The 14,203-nt window shown below is 44.2% G+C and overlaps 1 protein-coding gene across 2 annotated transcripts in view; it reads left to right on the forward strand.

Annotated features, from left to right (window-relative positions):
- Positions 1 to 14,203, forward strand: part of LOC120022477 (protein Jumonji-like) — a 92,433-nt gene that overhangs the window by 65,068 nt on the left and 13,162 nt on the right. Inside the window, exons 5-7 of one of the 2 annotated variants that reach the window (XM_038966395.1) lie at positions 1,929 to 1,952; positions 6,588 to 6,764; positions 11,694 to 11,905. In XM_038966395.1, the coding sequence (XP_038822323.1) occupies positions 1,929 to 1,952; positions 6,588 to 6,764; positions 11,694 to 11,905 (413 nt within the window). The remainder of the gene's footprint in view (positions 1 to 1,928; positions 1,953 to 6,587; positions 6,765 to 11,693; positions 11,906 to 14,203) is intronic. The other variant, XM_038966397.1, reaches the window with a different exon arrangement.

A 14,203-nucleotide genomic window follows, 5' to 3' on the forward strand; every position in this document is an offset into this window, starting at 1 on the left:
TGTCTGACATGGTCTCTCCACACACTGTCTCTGTCTATGACGGGGGATTCAACCAGGGATTGGCCCTCTACTTCCATCGACGAGGAAGGTCATACACTTGACTCAATAGCGTCTGCTCTTTTTATACACATCTTGGAACTGCTTTTCTGAGAGGCTCTAGAGATTCCGGAGGATCTTTAGGCTATACCCGAGAACCAGGAGAAGTGCTAATTTTCCTTAACATGGATGTTAGTCAGATTATACATTTGTGTCATTTTTTTCTCCGTTAAAGCTCTCGATTGGCTGTTTAAACTCCTCATTGTTTAAACTCTATTAAAGGACAATGTTTTTTAAGTCGACCATTTTGGTTGTAATTACGCCTGTCTAGTGAAAAATGACAGTCATAATGGACTCTTTCAGCCTTAATTATGATTTGACTGTGGTTCTGAGGCACATGAAAGGCCCATAATTGAGGATTGGGAGGAGGGAGGGGAACAGGCCTGGAGGGAGGCCCGGGTTATATTTCTCTGTGTCTGGGAGCTGACAGATGGAGTCTCCGCACCAGAGAGAGCGGCTGTTAAGCCCAGCACCACCCTGCTCCCCTGTCTGAGAACCACCCGCTGAAAACACAGCCTAACCATAGACCAGACACCAGTGACCAGATGAGCCAGCCCAACAGGCTTCTTCTCTCCCTCCCTCTGACTCTAGGGGTTACTGTAAATACATGGGAGTAACAGGCTTATTTTGGGCCACTGGAAAAGATTACAGGATAACATTGTCCAGTCTCATCCTCTCCTCTCTTTCTCACTTCCCCACAAAGAGATCCCTCACCCATTAGATGAGACCTCACCCCCATGTGCCACACCACCTCGCCAACCCCCTGTCCCCTTTCAACTCCCCGTGCCCATCTGGGCCTGCTAGCCATTGGCCCTGTGACCCCAGAGAACACAGAAATTGAAGCCATGTTGTTAATGAAGGAGGTCACTTGGAGCTGATTGGGAGTTTGTTGACTTTATAAGTCCCCCTGGCCTCTGTCACCAGGAGAAAGGACTAGTTTGGAGAGCTGACACATGTGCTACTATCACACTCCTCTGCAGTCAGTCAATCAATCACATTTATTTTTAAAGCCTTTTTACATCACAAAGTGCTTATACAGAACCAAGTTAACCCAGTTCTCTACAGCCTGGTCTTAGCCTGACCTGGAGCCGTGACTGAAACCAGCACCTCAAACCTAGTCCAGACATGACTTCTTCTCACGTTACACATTATACTCTTCTCCTAAACCTTACACAATGACCCCTAATAACAATGGACTGGCATCTCTGCTCTCTCTACATGCAGGGATAGTCAAAGTATCGAGTCACACTGGCATTTTAGTCCTGTTGCGATAAGCTTTTTATTTTTTATTATGTAACCTTTATTTAACTAGGCAAGTCAGTGATGGCCTACCAGGGAACAGTGATGGCCTACCGATTACAGTGATGGCCTACCGATTACAGTGATGGCCTACCGGGGAACAGTGGGTTAACTGCCTTGTTCAGGGGAAGAACGACAGATTTTTACCTTGTCAGCTCTGGGATTCGTTACTGGCCCAACGCTCTAACCACTAGGCTACCTGCTGCTCCAAAAGCTGTGTTGTATTGTGGGTACTGACTTTATTGTGCTTTTTTTTTGTAGGCCTACTAACTATTCTGATGTGCGTGTCAGTCAGAAGGCTCCGATATCACTGTAATTCATTACTGCATTCAAAGTAACCCTAACCCCATTGGCTCCCCTATTGTAACCATAGCAATAAGTCGCTTATTAATGATGCTCAGTATAAAGCACACTTTTCTGCAATAGACCAGTTCCTATCATGCTGTTGATTTGTATGGATTTGCATCCAATTTGATTATGAAGTTTTGGTTTTGATGTCTGACTAATTCTAGCTTCACCACATCTAATTTCAGGTTACTCCTCGTGGCCAAATGAAGGTTAGTTAAATTTCTACCTTTTTTAAAAAGTACTTATCTAGACAAATGTTAATACACAATCATGTACAGTACCTTCGGAAAGTATTCATTTTGTTATAGCCTTATTCTAAAATGGATGAAATTGTCCCCCCCCCCCCCCCCCCCCCCCCTCATCAATCTACACATAATGACAAAGCAAAAACAGGTTTTTAGACATTTTTGCTCATTTATTAAAAAAAATAACTATTACATTTACAAGTATTTTCACACCCTTTACGCAGTACTTTTCTAAGTACCTTTGGCAGTGATTACAGCCTTGAGTGTTCTTGGGTATGATGCTACAAGCATGGCACACCTGTATTTGGAGTTTCTCCCATTTTTCTCTGCAGATCCTCTGAAGCTCGATGGCGAGTGTCGCTGCACAGTTATTTTCAGGTCTCTCCAGAGATGTTTGATTGGGTTTCAGTCCGGGCTCTGGCTGGGCCACTCAAGGACATTCAGACACTTGTCCCGAAGCCACTCCTGCATTGTCTTGCCTATGTGCTTAAGGTCGTTGTCCTGTTGGAAGGTGAACTTTCGCCAGAGTGAGGTCCTGAGTGCTCTGGAGCAGGTTTTCATCAAGGATCTCTCTGTATTTCGCTCCTTTCATCTTTCCCTCGATCCCGACTAGTCTCCCAGTCCCTGCCACTGAAAAACATCCCCACAGCATGATGCTTCCACCACCATGCTTCACCGTAGGGATGTTACCAAGTTTCCTCCAGACTTGGCATTCAGGCCAAAGAGTTAAATCTTGGTTTTATCAGATCAGAGAATCTTGTTTCTCATGGTCTGAGAGTCCTTTAGGTGCCTTTTGGCAAGCTCCAAGTGGGCTGTCGTGCCTTTTACTGAGGAGTGGTTTCTGTCTGGCCACTCTACCATAAAGGCCTGATTGGTGGAGTGCTGCAGAGATGGTTGTCCTTCTGGAAGGTTCTCCCGTCTCGACAGAGGAACTCGAGAGCTCTGTCAGTGACCATTTGGTTCTTGGTCACCTCCCTGACCAAGGCCCTTCTCCCCCAATTGCTCAGTATGGCCGGGAGGCTAACTCTAGGAAGAGTCTTGGTGGTTCCAAACTTCTTCCATTTAAGAATGATGAAAGCCACTGTGTTCTTGGGGACCTTAAATGCTGCAGAATTATTTTGGTACCCTTCCCCAGATCTGTGCCTCAACACAATCCCGTCTCAGAACTCTACGGACAATTCCTTCGACCTCATGGCTTGGTTTTCTGAAATGCACTGTCAACTGTGGGACCTTATATAGACAGGTGTGTGCCTTTCCAAATCATGTCCAATCAATTGAATTTACCACAGGTGGACTCCTATCAAGTTGTAGAAACATCTCAAGGAGGATTAATGGAAACGGGGTGCACATGAGCTCAATTTAGAGTCTCATAGCAACGGGTCTGAATACTTATGTAAATAACTTATTTCAGTTTTTTTTATTTGTAATGTGCCAAAATGTCCGAACCTGTTTTTGCTTTGTCATGATGTGGTATTGTGTGTAGATTGCTGTAACGTAACAAAATGTGGAAAAAGTCAATGGGTCTGAATACTTTCCGAAGGCACTGTATTTCCCACTGTCATTAGGAATGAGCATTTTTATTATATATACTGTGACATGAAAATGTAATGGTTGACAACACAAACTTAATTCAAACATCTTAACTTAGGTCTAATCAAAGCTCGTTGGAGACCATTACAACGGTTTAAACCGATAAACCACAATGGAGACCGCTGATGCATACAAACCAGCTTTCTTTTCCTCTGGTGTCTCTAATGGCTGCAAGAGGCCAGGCCCTAGTCCTAAAGCGGTTCCTAGTCCTACGAAGGACTGGGACCTCCGCCAGCTGGCCATAGAACTGCTTTCTCTGTGCTCCGGGTCAGGGTTCTGCAACTTGCGGCCGACGGGCAGAATTTGGCCACCCAAATTTTCTGCGCAAATATTTTATTGTTGGACATAAAACACTGTAAAACATTTGTGTTAGGAAAGGGTTCCTAATGTTTGATATACTCAGTGTATTTGATCGTGTACAAATACTTTTAGTAGTGTATGTGGACACGTGCTTGTTAAATCTCATTCCAAAGTCATGGGCATTAATATGGAGTTGGTCTCCCCTTTGCTGCTATAACAGCCTCCACTCTTCTAGGATGGCTTTCCACTAGATGTTGGAACATTGCTGTGGGGACTTGCTTCCATTCAGCCACAAGGATTAGTGAGGTCGGGCACTGATGTTGGTCGATTAGGCCTGGCTCGCAGTCGGCGTTCCAATTCATCCCAAAGGTGTTCGATGGGGTTGAGGTCAGGGTTCTGTGCAGGCCAGTCAAGTTCTTCCACACCGAGCTCAACAAACCATTTCTGTATGGACCTCGCTTTGTGCACAGGGGCGTTGTCATGCTGAAATAGGAAAGGTCCTTCCCCGAACTGTTGCCACAAAGTTGGAAGCACAGAATCGTCTAGAATGACATTGTATGCTGTAGCATTAAGATTTCTCTTCACTGGAACTAAAGGGCCTAGCCCAAACCATGAAAAACAGCCCCAGACCATTATTCCTGCTCCACCAAACTTTACAGTTAGCACTATGTATTGAGGCAGGTAGCGTTCTTGTGGCGTCCGCCAAACCCAGATTCGTCCGTCGGACTGCCAGATGGTGAAGCGTGATTCATCACTCCAGAGAATGTGTTTCTACTGCTCCCGAGTCCAATGGCAGCGAGCTTTACACCACTCCAGCTGACGCTTGGCATGCACATGGAGATATTACGCTTGTGTGTGGCTGCTCAGCCATGGAAAGCCAATTCATGATTCTCCCGACTAGCAGTTATTGCGCTGACGTTGCTTCCAGAGGCAGTTTGGAACTCGTTAGTGAGTGTTGCAACCGAGGACGGACGATTTTTACGAGCTTCAGCACTCGTCGGTCCTGTTCTGTGAGCTTGTGTGGCCTACGACTTCGCGGCTAAGATGTTTCTCAGAACAGGGCAAACTGGCTCTAACTAGAATAGAAAGACGAGTGGAAGGCCCTGGTGCACAACTGAGCAATAGGACAAGTACATTAGTGTCTAGTTTGAGAAACAGACACCTTACGTCCTCAACTGGCAGCTTCATTAAATAGTACACGCAAAACACCAGTCTCAACGTCAATAGTGAAGAGGCGACTACGGGATGCTGGCCTTCTTGGCAGAGTTGCAAAGAAAAAGCCATATCTCAGTCTGGCCAATAAAAATAAAATATTTAATATGGGCAAAAGAACACACACACTGGACAGAGGAACTCTGCCTAGAAGACCAACATCCCTTAGTTGCCTCTACTGTTGACGTTGAGACTGGTGTTTTGTGGGTACTATTTAATGAAGCTGCCAGTTTGTCTGTTTCTCAAACTAGACACTCAAATGAACTTGTCCTCTTGCTCCGTTGTGCACTGGGGCCTCCCACTCTCTCTATTCTGGTTAGAGCCAGTTTGCCCTCTTCTGTGAAGGGAGTAGTACAGTGTTGTACGAGATCTTCAGTTTCTTGGCAATTTCTCGCATGGAATAGCCTTCATTTCTCAGAACAAGAATAGACTGGTGGGTTTCAGAAGAAAGGTCTTTGTTTCTGGCCATTTTGAGCCTGTAATCAAACCCACAAATGCTGATGCTCCAGATACTCAACTAGTCTAAAGCAGGCCAGTTTTATTGCTTCTTTTTTCAGAACAACAGTTTTCAGCTGTACTAATATAATTGCAAAAGGGTTTTCTAATGATCAATTAGCTCTTTAAAATGATAAACTTGGATTAGCTAACACAACTTACCATTGGAACACAGGAGTGATGGTTGCTGATAATGGGCCTCTGTACGCCAATGTAAATATTCCATTAAAAATCTGCCATTTCCAGCTACAATAGTCATTTACAACATTAACAATGTCTACACGGTATTTCTGATCAATTTGATGTTATTTTAATGGACAAAAAATTTGCTTTTCTTTCAAAAACAAGGACATTTCTAAGTGACCCCAATCTTTTGAACTGTGTGTGTGTGCAAGGTTTGAAAGGATGTTTTAGTCAAATTATATATGTTTGTGCTTCTTGCAGTCTGAAACTATTTCTAATTATGTTTCGCCCCCCTGACCATCCGCTCAAGAAAAAATCTGCCCGCGGCTCAATCTACTTGATGATCCCTGCTCTAGGGGTTATAGGTGAACTACGGGTGTGGGACCACATAAGGACCTATACACTGTCAACACTATTAGTATTCCACACCCTATGAACCTTCTATTGCAGTGTTAAATCGTTCATATCAACATACCTATGACTCACCTGTATTTATTCAATTATCTAGTGTGTGTTCCCAGTGTCCCATAATGCACCGGTCGCACTCCTATATAATTTGAGAGACACTGGAACATGGTGCAGACAATGGGACTTGTTATGCATGTTAACACAGGAGCGCAAGGAAAAGGAGGGAGAGGAGATTTAATATCACCTGTTTATTAATTTTTTTACATTTTCTGGGATGCTGTGATTTTACAGTACTGGTGTTTGCCAGCACATTACACTCTGTCAGAAGGCTGCAGTAGCTCTCCTCATAACTGCTTGGTAGGTTCTCACTAGTTTTAACACTGTTCTCTCTCTCTGTTCTCTCTCTCCTAGGGTCGTCAGCGTTGCCCAGTAACATGGCGTACTTTGGGAGCTCTCAGGATGAAGATGCGCTGGATGATGAAGAGGAGTACGAGGATGTGAAGCCAGATGTCAGCGTGGCATCTACTTCCTGTCAGTCCACGCCCAGGAAGGGCAAACCCCAAGGGAAACACACCGTCAATGGCCACGGTACGACAATGTCCGTTTACTTACCTAACCTCAATGCTAACCCTACGAAACTATCCTCTCTCTCTCTCCTTCTCACCCACCCAACCCTGAACCGCCCGGGAAACACGCTGTCAACGGCCACGGTGCGACGCTTCAGCCGTCATACTGCAAGCTCCCTTAGTCTCTATAGAACGCTGTACATGCAGTACAGCACAGTACCACACCACACTCTGACCAATCACAACAGACATTTAACACTGACCAATCATGGTTGAGGGCTGAAGGGAAACAGGTGGATTGGTTCCAATGGACCTAATGTGCACAAGAGGCCCACACGGTTAGAGCTGTCTGCAACCGAGCATGGCTGAGTTAGGGATGGATGGAGGGAGGTAGGGAGAGCATGGAGACTGAGGAACTCACATGGGAGTGTGGCAGGGAGCATTCCATCTTTCCACTCCAATTAACACTAGGAGGGAACAGCGGTAACAAGGTGTTTATGCATTCAGCTCACAGCTGGCCAGGGAGGAGGGGAACAGGGATGGAAAACAAGGAGCACACACCCCAAAGCTCCACCGCTCTCACACACACACACACACACACACACACACACACACACACACACACACACACACACACACACACTGTGTGTGGTTCTGAGGGGAGCTTGTCTTAATGAAACACGTCATGTTAAAACACAATGTGTCAGTGGTGATGAAGGCTACAAGCAGGCAAAGCCACGCAATAAATAGCTACATGTTATCAGTGGCGTATGCTTGGTGTTGCTCAGCAACTTTCAGTGGTTATTATAGAAACACACACACACACACACACACACACACACACTTGTAAGTATAGTGCTATGTTCCTGACTTTGTAGTCCTCCTCCCTGTGACACCAGATCCACCAGCCCAGGCAATCCCCATGGAAACAAGGCCAGTGTTCTTAGTTCCAAGTATCTTAAACGCATGTCTGCCAGTAGTGTTAGGCCTAGACCGTAAGTACCTGAGAAGCCTGTCTGCCAGTAGTGTTAGGCCTAGACCGTAAGTACCTGAGAAGCCTGTCTCCCAGTCAGTGTAATGTAAATCTGGGTTGGGAAAACACTTTTTTTTTCTTTTACATGCATGCCAGCAAAGCCACTAGACAGTACATGAATTGCACTATAATGGTGACAAACTGTTATGGCCTACATGAAGCTGAACCAACAGCAGAGCACCAACAGCAGTCCCAACACCATACCACCGCTACACCCGGCTATCAGCGGAGCCTTGTCTGGCAGAGAAACAGTTAATTCAGCCTCATTTTACTGCCTTTCAAAAAAAACATAGCTCATAAGGTGGACTTAAACAAATGTGGTTTCTACTGACAATTGAGATGTACAAACTATGGCATAAGGGACAACGAGCGTGTAAGAGGCAATCCGTAATTTCGATTAAGGTCGAATCATGATGACGCAAGTGATCTTCAGCTTGGAGCTCTAGAAAGAGGCCCTTGCAATTCCGATTTGGATTAATGTTCAAAATGTATTTTCCTAGTCTGAGCTTGTTTTCTTCCGAGTTCCCAGTTGTCTTGAATTCACTGAAGTTGGTGATTTCCAGGTTTCCAGTTGTTCTGAGTGGGGCAGAAGTCATGCTGGATTGACAGCATGGCCAATGTTGAATGTTTATCATTTTAAGCTTGGAAAAGAGACCCTTAAACCCAGACTTGAACCACACAGCCACTCCACTGTATAGCAGGCTAATGATTGCTTTGCAATGCTTGCAGTTAGCCACTGATTGTTGAATTTGCGATTTCCAACTTGTTGTAATGTGTATGTTCAATGGCCGATGAGCACCGATACATTTTATCTATAATTTCTCTTCATATGACAAGGATTGAAAAGGATTTGCCAGTAGATTGTCGACTTGATTAATGACTGCTTGTTTGCTAGCTAAGATTCTGAAAGTATCAGTCCAATCAAAGCTACTGTACATATGTGATTTGACATCATTTTATTTGTGGCCAATGACCTTGAGCCGCTTTGGTTGGGTTCTTCTAATGTAACTCTATGGCAGCACCCAAGGGGCTTGAATTTTTGAGCATTACCCGTAGATGTCGCAGTGACGTAGTTTCCACATGAATGACTGAACACTGAGCCAATCACGGTGCAACTAAAGAACATTACCAACCCCAACGCTACGTATTTTACTCTGGCTGCCCCACCACGGAAGGCACTGAGTTAGGCTGAAACACCTGCATTTTCGAGCTGCCTTTCTTCAAAGTAAAAAAGAGACCAAGTTTGTATGCAGCTTTATTAACTCAATGGTTATTACTTTTACATTGTTTGCAAACTGATATGTGACGTATTAATGCCAAATTAACATGCAAAACAGGCACACAAAAAAGACTGGTCGCCACTGCTCCCAGTACAGTGTTAGGCCTGGTCTGTAAGTACCATAGAAGCCTGTATCCCAGTACAGTATTATACCTGGCCAGTACAGTACACTATAAGGCCGTGTGTCAGATGTGACACTTTTAACATGTAGCGTGGGCAGGACTTCAGTAGTTTATTTGAGCTGCTATGCACAGAGCGAGAAATCATAGAGCTCTGCTTTCATTACCCTGCACCTTGCTAACCCCAACCATGTTTACATTTTCTAAATTAAACACCTTTTTATTGAGTTCAGTTTTCCAGTAGCTTTTCAAAACGCTGAAGGGACTTAGACAGACGGGGGGAGAGAACGAACCGTGTCGTTTTATAAACGCCAGCGACTGTTGATATTAAAATAGTGAACCTCCATAAAATATAAAGAGAGCTATTGAATGTGTTAATTGGAATGGTTCAGCCGGCTGATGTCAATGCTTCTGCTCTCGTCTGAGGTTAGCAGGGCTGGAGTCTGGTGTTTGACCAATATAATGTTCACCACAAGTCACTGTACAAGACTGGAGGAAATATTTCATTGAAATGATCAATTCTTAAAGTTTTAATATACAGATGCTTTCAGAAAGTATTCACAACCCTTGACTTTTTCCACATTTTGTTACAGCCTGAATTTGGAATGGATTAAATGTATTTTTTTTTGCTCACTGGCCTACACACAATACACTAATGTCAGTGGAATTGTTTATTTATTTTTTTACAAATGAATTACTAAAGAAAAGATGAAATGTCTTAAGTCAATAAGTATTCAACCCCTTTATGGCAAGCCTAAACACTTTCAGGAGTAAAACATTGCTTAAGTCCCATAAGTTGCATGTACTCGCATTGTGTGCAATAATAGTGTTTAACATGATTTTTGAATAACTTCCTCATCTCTGTACCCCACACATATAATTGTCTCTAAGGTCCCTCAGTCGAGCAGTGAATTTCAAACAGATTCTACCACAAAGACCAGGGAGGTTTTCCAATGCCTCATAAAGATGGGCACCTATTGGTAGGGTAAACATATAAAAGCAGACACTGAATATACCTTTGAGCATGTTGAAGTTATTAATTACACTTTAGATGGTGTATCAATACACCCAGTCACTACAAAGATACAGGTGTCCTTCCAAACTCTGTTGCCAGAGAGGAAGGAACCGCTTAGGAATTCACTGAGGCCAATGGTAACTTTAAAAACAATTTAGAGTTGAATGGCTGTGATGGAGGAAAACTGAGGATGGATGAACAACATTGTAGTTACTCCACAACACTAACCTAATTGACAGAGTGAAAAGGAGGAGGCCTGTACAGAATAAAAACATTCCAAAACATGCATCCTGTTTGCAACAAGGCACTAAAATAATACTGCAAAAAATTGTGGCAAAGCAATTCACTTTTTTGTCCTGAATACAACACATTACAGAGTATCATTCTCCATATTTTCAAGCATAGTGGTGGCTGCATCATGTTATGGGTATGCTTGTAATCATTAAAGACGGGAGTTTTTCAGGATATAAAAGAAACGGAATGGAGCTCAGCACAGGTAAAATCCTAGAGGAAAACCTGGTTGTCTGCTTTCCACCAGACACTGGTGTCACGCCCTGACCATAGTTTGCTTTGTATGTTTCTATGTTTTGTTTGGTCAGGGTGTGATCTGAGTGGGCATTCTATGTTGTATGTGTAGTTTGTCTGTTTCTGTGTTTGGCCTGATATGGTTCTCAATCAGAGGCAGGTGTTAGTCGTTGTCTCTGATTGGGAACCATATTTAGGTAGCCTGTTTTGTCGTTGTGGGTGATTGTCTATGTTATGTTGCATGTTAGCACAGTGTTTATATAGCGGTCACGTTCGTCTTATTCGTTTTGTTGTTTTTGTTTAAGTGTTCTCCATTAAATATAGAAGAATGTATTCAAACCACGCTGCGTTTTGGTCCGCTTCTTACGATGATCGTGACAACTGGGAGATGAATTCACCTTTCAGCAGGACAATAACCTAAAACACAAGGCCAAATCTACACTGGAGTTGTTTACCAAGAAGACATTGAATGCTCCTGAGTGGCAGAGTTAAAGTTCTGACTATAAATATGCTTGAAAATCTATGGCATGACCTGAAAATGGTTGCCTAGCAATGATAAACAACCAATTTGACAGGACTTAAAGCATTTTGAAAACAATAATGGGCAAATGTTGCACAATCCAGGTGTGGAAAGCTCTTAGACTTACCCAGAAAGACTCACAGCTGTATTCTCTGCCAAAGGTGCTTCTATTTACTTATGTAAATTAGATGTATATATTTCATTTTCAATACATTTTGATAAACATGTTTTCACTTTGTCATTATGGGGTATTGTGTGTAAATGGTTTGTATTTAATCAATTTTGAATTCTGTCTAACACAACAGAATGTGGAATAAGTCACGGGATATGAATACTTTCTGAAGGCACTGTAAGCCAGCAGCAGCCCTTCTACACTGCCCTGAAATCATATTTTCTCTGTTGGTCCGGTGTTCAATCTCCTAAGCTGATCTAAGATCATCTTTCTTTCCTGTTGGTTCAGTGTTGAACGGCCCCAGCAAGGCGCCCCGAGACAGCCCCAAGCCCAGAGGGAAGGAGTGGGTGCAGGTGAGAGAGCGCAGTGAGAGGGCCGAGGCCCGGAGGGAGCATGCCCTCAGCCAGCTAGAGGCTACAGCCAGGGGCCACACCCTACCCAGGGGCCACACTACCAACGGACTGCCCCACAGGAGGGCCGCGGAGGAGCTCTGCAAGCAGGTACTGTATCATACTTCATTTATACCTGAACAGTAAGCTTCGTTGATTTGGCTAATATGTAACTCTCTATAATGGTCATAAAGATGGCTGACCAGCATGGCTCAGTAGCCACCAGGCACGTGATTAAAGAGCAGACATTATTGTCATTAGAAGAGCAGTAATGTGTTATGATAAAAAAAGATTATACATTAATAGTAACATAATAGCAGCATGCTCAGTGTTGTGTGAAATCCCTGAGCTCCTCTCCTCCCTTTGTCTCTGTGTAATGATTGTATTTCAGTCTGCTACTATATTTAGTACTGAGGCTGGGTTGTGAAAGCTGCCTTCCTGTCCAAGACGTTCCGTTGGTTTAAAATAGCTCTACTAAGGAGGAGAGGTCGGGAGGAGGATGGAGAGTAACTTTGACTCGGCTCAAAAAGCACATTGTGCTTCTGACAATTGCGTGAACTAATCAGAATGGAGTGCTGGGGGCTTTGCCTCGTAGAGAGGGTAGCATCAAGACGAGCAGCTCTCCCAGACGGCCAGCAGACGGGGCCGAGCCATGCTGTCTCATGTTGATGCCGGGCCTGTCGGTTTTAAGTGCTGCCAACTGACTAATTAAGGAACAATGAATCTCAATGAGCAGGGGAGAGCCAAGACAAACTACGCTCAAGTTATTGGCCTTTGTTCTATCCCCCCTCCCTCTGTCCTCCTCTCTCTCTGCTTTCTCTCTCCTTTCGCTCTCTCCTTCTGATTAATCCCCCCCCCTCTCTTCTCCTCTCACTCTTTACCTCTGTTCATATGTTATGCTGGCAGATTTACCATCCTTGGCAACAGAGCTCCAATCATTTTGAGGGATTAGCATTTTGTGTTTTCTGATATTAACTGTGAGTGCAGCAGTAGGCTGATGTCCAATCCCATGGCCGAAAGCATCGCGATCAGGATCCTTATCTGTGGAAGGGAATCAGCCATAGGTTAAAGGTTATCATACAAGAACCCAATGGCCCTGTTGTACAGCAGTTAGAGTAAGCCAGAGTCATGATGTTCTATGAGATCCGAACTGAGGAATGTTAATGGCGCAGGAATATTGGGCTGCTGCTCCGGTCTCCTGTTGACCTTTCTGTCTCAGTTTAAAAGTCAATATTCTGAAGGCTATTCATGAAGACTAAGGCCACATCTTTTCAGCTATCACATTGGTTGGTTTGTTTGTGTGTGTGTTTCTCTAAGCACTGGAAGGGTTACGTTTCCAGCGCCGCTTCCTGATCCAGTCTGTTTCTATTGTTTTGTTGAGATGGATCCAGTCTGTTCCTATAAACAGCTGAGTTGCAGATGTTCCATGTGAATCTTCTTGCCATCCTGCAGATTGGCTATAGCAACACATGATGTCATCCTGGCCCATCCCCCGCCACCCCCCTCTTCCCACTCACGTGTGACCAAAATCCACTTCAGAGGGTTGGCTGTGGTTCTGTTCTCGTTCTCTCTCTCCACCTCTCACCTCTGTTTCCGGCACTGATTTTTCTCCTTCGTTCTCACCAGTCTTTTGGTGCTTTCTACAGTAGCATGGATCCTTCTCCTGCTCCATGGGGCTGGGATGTAGCCTGTCTTCTCTCTCCCTCTCCTCTGTCTCAGACCAGACTATTACAGTGCAAGGCCAGGGCTCACGTGCACACCAACCCTCAAGGCTTGTGCAGCAGCGCAGTGCCAGTGAGCTCTCTAGTGGTGAAACTAAAGTAGACCGCCACCCAGCCCGCTGTGCCTTTTTGTCAGCATATCTGTTCAGTCACAGTTGGCTGACTGGCTTTCTGTTTCTATTACTTTGGTCTTCGAAGCCAAACGGATGAGTTTGACCCTAAAGGAAGGTGTTGTTTAAATTCTGCAGACAGAAGTCTTAAGAATCTTATTTAATCTTTGGTTATGACCCTAACCTTCTAGAGTTCTAGAATCTGATGTGTTCGTTGGTTCTTGGCGTTACGTTTGGAGCCCCTGGCAGACGTCACGCTACGTTTAGACATCATCACTCAGGCCTGCCGGGGCGACGCCGTTCTCTCTCTAAAATACAAAGGGGCTTTATTGGCATGCGAAACGTGTTTACATTGCCTAAGCAAGTGAAATAAATAAAAGTTATAACTCAAAACCGATCAGTAACATTGCACTCTCTAAGGTTTGAAAATGATAGACATTTCAAGTGTTATATTATCCGCTATGTACAGTGTGTTAGCAATGTGCAAATAGTTGTAGTACGAATAGTAGGCGAAGATAAATAAACAAATCAATAATTGGTGATAGTTACAATGTTTGTTTGTTTGCTTCACTGGTTGC

This window comes from Salvelinus namaycush, chromosome 27 (genome assembly GCF_016432855.1).
Source record: "Salvelinus namaycush isolate Seneca chromosome 27, SaNama_1.0, whole genome shotgun sequence".
NCBI classification, from domain to species: Eukaryota; Metazoa; Chordata; class Actinopteri; order Salmoniformes; family Salmonidae; genus Salvelinus; species Salvelinus namaycush.